Below are 7,434 nucleotides of genomic sequence, written 5' to 3'. Positions count from 1 at the left end.
TTTCCGAGCAGGGAAGATTGGAAAGAGGGAGAGTCGGTACGGATATAGATACCTCTATTTTCACTGACGGATCCAAAATGGATTCTGGAGTGGAAGCGTGTGTTTACTCTATTTCAGCCAGCATTTCCGTCTCCTTTAAACTGCCGGAAACAAGCAGCGTTTTTCAAGCAGAGGTCTTCGCGATCCTGCAGGCATGCCAAAATGCTTCGGGATCGCTGTTGCGAGGTAGACATTAATGTTTTTTCCGATAGTCAAGCTGTAATCAAGGCCCTGTCGTCGCTGCATTGCAGTTTTCTTCTGGTGAACTCCTGTAAGGAGGAACTCAAACGTCTCGAACGTGCAGGAAGCATTTCCCTTATCTGGGTTTCTGGGCACAGGAATATAGAGGGAGATGAAATTGCCGATGAGCTTGCCAGGAAGGGATCGACAGAACCGGTTTCAGCTGTCCCTTTCTCAGACATCGGTATCCCCATGGCCGTCGTTAAATTGAAACTACACAATTTCTTTCTAAAAAAAGTGCAAGACAGATGGAGGTCTGTCTGATCGTGTGCTATTTTAAAAACACTATGGCCTCAATATGATAGAAACAGAACGCTTAAGGTGATGGGAATCCCCCGCCATTCAATTTCCAAACTCATTGCGGTGTTCACTGATCACTGGGTGATCGGTACTCATGCGGAGAAGCTTGGAATTCCGTACAACCTCTATTGCAGAAGCTGTGGGGATCCTGCAGAGAAAGAGGCTGTGGAACACTTTCTCTGCAAATGTCCGGCTCTGGCGTCTAGGCGCTTGAGATTCCTTAGCATGCCCTTTGGGGATGACTTGAAGAAATTTTCCAGCCTAGATCCCTTTTCTCTCCTTCGCTACATCAACTTACCTACCTATTCTACACAAGCCTACAAATAAGCCAAATTAAAAAAAAAATGTATGATATTGCCTAAAAAACTAGGGCCGTTTGTCATGGAAATGCTCCCTGGCTCACATATCTCAGCTTGCGTTTACTTTTCCACGAATACTTCCATGAAAACTTTTCGGAAGTTCCACATTCATTGGACATGCCTCTATGTAGCTTTGTCCTATTCCCTTGATTCAAGTAACGATTATTTCGTGGAAAGTGTTTTGTGACGATTAAGGAAAGAAAAAAAGAATTTACAGAAGCAGTTGAGGTGGATTATAAAATCGGTCTATGAAAAGTGATAGCTTTGAAATGTGTATTGATTACCACAGGGACTCTCTTGATAGGGGCCTAATTCTATCAGATGTAATATAATTTGCTTGAGTTATTCGTCCTCTCTTGTCTATTGGCTAGTGAATTTTTCAGAGCACACAATATGCAAAGATGTAACGTTTTTATTAGTGCCAGATTGAATCAGTTGATTAATCTTATAATATTCTGTACGCCGACTGTAGCGTGTCACTACATACCATAGGTACACACCTCATGACAATGTGTAGTGCATATGTGTAAGTAGTTATGGATTAACAGAATAATATTTTTCGCACATCTCAATCTGAAACCTTGTTAACATGCAAAGTAATCAGTGAACGCATCATCTCTATAGCTGACTGATTGGTAAAGGCTGGGAATAGAGGTTTCCCCGGACTGTAAGATAAGTACATATGGACACTATGTATATACAAATCTGTTTGTATGTGTGTGGATGGCTGTATATTTAGCAAAAGTAGCTCTAATATTATAAGTGAATTATCAGCTAAGCCGCAGTCAAGTCTTTTTTTTTTTTGTTTGTTTCTGTTTACCTCCATCATAGCCGGGGTAGACACCGAAGGAACTTTTGTTTTGATACTGCTTTCTCATTGTGTTATTGTTGTATTTTATTTAGAATTTTTACAGGCGCCTGGAACGAATTCTATAAAAGCGCATTTGCGATCAATGTGAGAAGCAATTGAGTTCTAACCATGCGAGCGATTGCAGTGTTTGGATTATTTACAGTTTTTTTGGCCTTGAGCAATGGTGAGGATATAACAGCTCTGGTGACATTTTAAGGGCTCACGAGTATAATTGGAAAATGTTTATCTATTTCGCAGCTTATGGCGTATCCCATGGCGGCGGAGGATCAGGTGGACTGGGCTTGGGCACGGGCCTAGGTGGTGGCCTTGGACTTAGTTTAGGCGGAGACAAGGGCGGTTTGCTAGGCCTTGGATTAGGCGGCAGCAGTAGCGCAAGTGCCAGTTCGTCGGCTTCTGCCGGTGGCGGTGGAGGATATGGCAGTGGCGGTGGCGGGTACGGTGGAGGTGGCGCAGGGGCTGATGGTGCAGGTTCTGGCGGCGCAGGTGCCGGTGGCGCAGGAGCTGGTGGGCTTGGCCTCGGTCTCGGCCTAGGACTTGGCGGCGGAATCGGTGGTGGTGGTGGCGCCGGCGGCGGTAAAGGCTTATCTGGAGGTTATGGATCAGGCTCTGCTGGTGCAGATGCTGGAAGCGGATTAGGTGGAGGCATAGGTGGTGGACATGGCGGAGCTGGTGGTGGCGGCGGTGGACACGGATCTGCATCAGCAGGCAGTTCTGCCGATGCTGGTGCTGGAGGTGGATTCGGTGGTGGTGGTGCTGGTGGTGGATTCGGTGGTGGAGGTGCTGGTGGTGGTGGTGGTGCTGGTGGTGCCGGTGGTTACGGTGGTGGACAAGGCGCAGCCGGAGGCCATGGATCAGGATCTGCCGGTTCAAGTGGTGGCGTAGGATTGGGCAGTGCAGGCGGCTTTGAAGGTGGACAAGGCGCTGGTGGTTTTGGCGGTGGTAAAGGCGCAGCCGGAGGCCATGGATCAGCTTCTGCAGGTGGTTCTGCCGGTGGCCTCGGCGGAGGTGGTGGTGGTGGTGGTGGCGCTGGCGGTTATGGTGGCGGTCAGGGCTCAGCCGGAGGTCACGGATCTGGTTCTGCTGGTGGCGGCGCAGGTGGCATTGGAGGTGGACTTGGCGGTGCTGGTGGTTTTGGCGGCGGTAAAGGCGTAGGCGGAGGCCAAGGATCTGCATCAGCAGGTGGTTCTGCTGGAGGTGGGGGATTTGGTGGTGCTGGCGGTTACGCTGGCGGCCAAGGCTCAGCCGGAGGCCACGATTCGGGCTCTGCTGGTGGCGGCGCAGGGGGCTTTGGAGGTGGACTTGGCGGTGCTGGTGGTTTTGGCGGCGGCAAAGGGGGAGCTGGAGGCCATGGATCTGCTTCAGCAGGTAGTTCTGCCGATGCAGGCGCTGGAGGCGGAGGTGGAGGTGGAGCCGGTGGTGCTGGTGGATACGGTGGCAGTCAAGGCGCAGGCGGAGGTCATGGAGGTGGCGGTGCTGGTTTAGGACAAGGCTCAGCCGGAGGTCACGGATCAGGCTCTGCTGGTGGCGGCGCAGGTGGCATTGGAGGTGGGCTTGGCGGTCCTGGTGGTTTTGGCGGCGGCAAAGGGGGAGCTGGAGGCCATGGATCTGCTTCAGCAGGTAGTTCTGCCGATGCAGGCGCTGGAGGCGGAGGTGGAGGTGGAGCCGGAGGTGCTGGCGGTTACGGTGGAGTTGGAGCCGGTGGTGCTGGCGGTTACGGTGGCAGCCAAGGCGCAGGCGGAGGTCATGGAGGAGGCGGTGCTGGTTTAGGTCTTGGTCTCGGTCTTGGTCTCGGTCTCGGCGGAGGCTTAGGTGGTGGTGGTTTTGGTGGCGCAGGAGGACACGGTGGTGCTGGAGGTTTTGGCGGTGGCCCTGGAGGTTTTGGCGGTGGTCCTGGAGGTTTTGGCGGTGGTCATGGAGGTTTTGACGGTGGTCCTGGAGGTTTTGGCGGTGGTCCTGGAGGTTTTGGCGGTGGCCCTGGAGGTTTCGGCGGAGGTCCTGGAGGTTATGGCGGTGGTGCTGGAGGTTATGGCGGTGGAGCTGGAAAGGCCGGTGGTTACGGAGGCGGTGGTAGCCGTGGTGGTTACGGAGGTGGTGGTAGCCATGGTGGCTATGGTGCAGGCGGCTCATCATCTGCGTATGCATCATCATCAGCATCAGCTTCAGCATCAAGCGGTGCCAAATCCGGCTATCACGGCTAAGTTGAAAACCTAGCATTTCGCTAGAATTTTCGAGAATGTGACTTTTTGTATTTTAAAAACGAGGAGATTTTATGTGTTCGACTGTTGTTAGTAAAAAAACCATTAGGAATCTGTAATGTGATTGAAATAAAACTGAAAAAAAAAAACGTAAAACGTATTAATGTAATGATTTGTGAAACCTGTTTGCTCCTGTACAAAATGGAACTTGTTAGAGTGCATTGAGTTATTGACATAAAATGCCACTGAAACTGCCTATTTTGCATCGGATGAGCTTTAGGGAGGTCACCACGATTAAGGGGATTTTGTTTTCGCTAGCGACATAGCAATACTTGAATACGGGTTGCTTTAGTAGAAGTAATTAAAAATTGAAATTGCTTTTTATTTAGTATTTAAAAATATGATAGCGTCGGATCAAGAGGATTTTTTATTTTAATTTTTTGCTTATTGATGTTCACATCTGTTTACCGGACGCTAACTGTGTGGCTGTTTGTCGCACGCCAACAATAAGAACAACATTTGCTTGATTGCAGTCGTCGCATTGTTCTTAAATTGTCCAAAAAATGCTTGTATTTACACCTAATTGCATTTGTATTGATAAGCAGGTTGGGGCATTGACTGATAATAAGTTCAGCTTCGACTGTAGTGCTGTCACTTTCTCTCTCTGATTCACATTGCCATTAGCGTAAACATCAACAAAATCAAAAATTACATTCCGTAAGGCAATTCAGACATAGTCTCGGAAACGTTAATAACTTGTATGGCCAGCCACACTACAAGTCCGGGTATAGTGGGTTGCCCATATTCGACGGACCTATGTGTTTTTTTTTAAATCAAAGAAAAACACAATTTTTTTGATGTTGACGATAATAATCATTTTATTTGGCTCAAGTAGATTTGTTGGCATCACTTTTTGAATATGATATCTCTCAAATGGCCGCCTTGAGCCTGTACGGTGCATTGTGCCCGTTTTGCAGCATTTTCCATAGTTTTAGCTAACATTTCGGCTGGAATAGCGGCTATTTTCTCACGGATGTTGTTCCTGAGCTCTTCTATGGTCTTTAGCTTATTAATATAAACCTTTGATTTTAAATATCCCCACAAGAAGAAGTCAGGTGACGTTAAATCGGGCGAACGCGGTGGCCAGTCAAAATCGCCATTTTTCGACATCAAACGACGAGGAAACAATTTCTTCAAAAAATCGATTGTGGTGCGAGCTGCGTGTGGTGGAGCGCCGTCTTGTTGAAACCAGAACTGACTCGTACGCTTTCGACGAATAATTGGCATCACAAAAGTGGTTATCATATCGCGGTAACGCTCCTGATTGACGGTAACAGCTTGACAATCTTCATTTTCCAAGAAAAACGGCCCAATAATCGTTTTCGCATTAACGCCGCACCAAACAGTGACTTTTTCGTCGTAAAGAGGTACCTCTTGAATTTCGAAAGGATTTTCAGTGGCGTAAATACGGCAATTTTGCTAGATTACAGTCCCATTCAATAAGAAATAAGCCTCATTGGACATGATAATTTTGTTCCAAAATTGTTCGTCATCTTCAGCCATTTCGATGACTCTTTGGGCCCATTCCAATCGACGAGGCTTGTCCGCAGGCAACAATCTTTGCGTCAATTGAATCTTATACGGGAATAAATGCAAATCAATGCGGATAATTTGTTGTAAAGTGGTACGAGCAATGCCCAACTGCTGAGAACGGCGATTTTGGGATGTCCTTCGCGACGCCTTGGTCGGCTTTGATTTGGCCTCTTTGGGTTAGAAAGTGCATCGCCAGTCGAAAACCTTTCGTACAAACGTTTAATGGTGTTCTTAGAAGGCGCACTTTTCACATTATTTAATTTTTTATACGCACGTTGAGTTTTCACAATTGACGTCTTTTGTTGAATGTAAATTTCAACAATTTGGGAGCGCTCGCGTGGCGTGTACTGTTCCATGGTAAAAATGTGCTTGGACTGACGCTTCCAATGCAGTATGTTATTAAGCGATTCGACGTCTCTGATACACGTCAAAAGATACAGGATTGCCAGATGGGTCCGTCGAATATGGGCAACCCTGTATATAGAGGGTCTTCCAGTAAGCGCGGGTTGATATTGAAATGAAAAAAGAGGTTGTCTGTAAAGTCGGTTTACTGACTATAGTTTAACATGACAACGTCATAAGAAAATACTGGTGGAATGGTGACATTTTTCAAAACAAAATTTTAATTTAAATTGTTTGATAGATATTTTGTATGGATATAGAGAAGGAGGTAAATGGAATCGCAATGGAATTGATCAAGTTACATTTACACAAACGTGAAAAATTACGAAACATTTATCAAATTCATGAAAGATATCTTCCATTTCGATTGTGCATCAGACGTTAATAAGTCAACAACACTAAGAGGCAACACTATCTGAATTTCAGAATTTTGAGCCGGAATTATGTTCACTTTGAGTGCGGCGGTCCATTGCATCTTATTGAATTTCCCAGCGGAAAAGGTCCAACGAAAGTAGCCTGATTCTTTGCCGAAGTGTTGTATCAAATATAAAACATAGAATAGGCTTTAAAGTGCTACTGCAACTGCAGTAAATAATCGCGGATTTTTCACTAACTAGCCCTCATTTTGATAATAAAGTTGTATTATTTTTATGTGCCATTAGTATAGAAGTATTTTCTAAAAAATTGATTCCTCATCGTTTACAAAACGACTAACCAAATCGACTAATTTTGAAAATATTGGCAGTGAAAATGTCCAAATGTCAGAAAAGTACCTTTCAAAGGGAGAAATGATAAAAATTAATAACCATTTGATGGACTTCACCGTGCGGCTGTAAAAGTGATCCACGATGGTCTTATTGACCATCATTTTCTCGTCATTGATTTTATGCAAGGGCTCTAAGTTCATTCCAGATCATATTCAAAGACTTCATTTCAGCCTCCGTTGCGCGGCGCCGGTGATTCGTGCTCTGCCTACATTTCGCTATGTCTGTTGGACGGGGCTCGCTCCTTTGCAGCGCTTGTTTGACGTTACTGTCGTCACTCTTCTTCAGGGTGTGGCCGATGCATTGCCATTTACCAATACGGATTTCAGTCGCTACTTCGGATTGATTTGCCGGCCTCAGTAATTCGGTGTTGGATATATCGTAGTTCGAGGCCAGAAAATTTACATCATGCGGTGCACGCAGCGACTAATGAACGTTTGGATATGCCTAGTGATCACTGCGGTGGCCTTCCATGTTGTAGTGACGTTTAGCAGGGCAGACTTGGCGCATGCATTAAAAATTCGTAGTTTTGTAAATTCAGCGCCAGTCTCCCTTTGTAAATTCAGCGTCAGTTTCATTTCTTCCATCTGCTGTGATCATACATCCCAAGTAAGCTAAATTTGTCCACGTTTTCAAGACCCGCGTGCCCACTCCTTAAGAATCTGATGAGC

The 7,434-nt window shown here is 46.3% G+C and overlaps 1 protein-coding gene across 5 annotated transcripts; it reads left to right on the top strand.

Moving 5' to 3' along the window:
* Window positions 1–1,867: 1,867 nt before the first annotated feature.
* LOC129237731 (uncharacterized) lies at window positions 1,868–4,174 on the top strand. Of its 5 annotated transcripts, none has more exons than XM_054872645.1 (3): window positions 1,868–1,972; window positions 2,047–2,556; window positions 2,587–4,174. In XM_054872645.1, the coding sequence occupies exons 1-3, from the start codon at window positions 1,918–1,920 to the stop codon at window positions 4,005–4,007; spliced, it is 1,986 nt and encodes a 661-aa protein (XP_054728620.1). In that variant the 5' UTR covers window positions 1,868–1,917; the 3' UTR covers window positions 4,008–4,174. The 5 variants fall into 5 exon arrangements, with proteins under 5 accessions (XP_054728620.1, XP_054728623.1, XP_054728622.1 ...); XM_054872648.1 differs by having other exon boundaries at window positions 2,047–3,207; window positions 3,472–4,174; XM_054872647.1 differs by having other exon boundaries at window positions 2,047–3,459; window positions 3,505–4,174.
* The last annotated feature ends 3,260 nt before the right edge of the window (window positions 4,175–7,434 follow it).

Source organism: Anastrepha obliqua, chromosome 2 (assembly GCF_027943255.1).
Source record: "Anastrepha obliqua isolate idAnaObli1 chromosome 2, idAnaObli1_1.0, whole genome shotgun sequence".
NCBI lineage: Eukaryota > Metazoa > Arthropoda > Insecta > Diptera > Tephritidae > Anastrepha > Anastrepha obliqua.
Note: the sequence above shows the minus strand (reverse complement) of the source record. Positions and strands in the feature narration are given on the sequence as shown.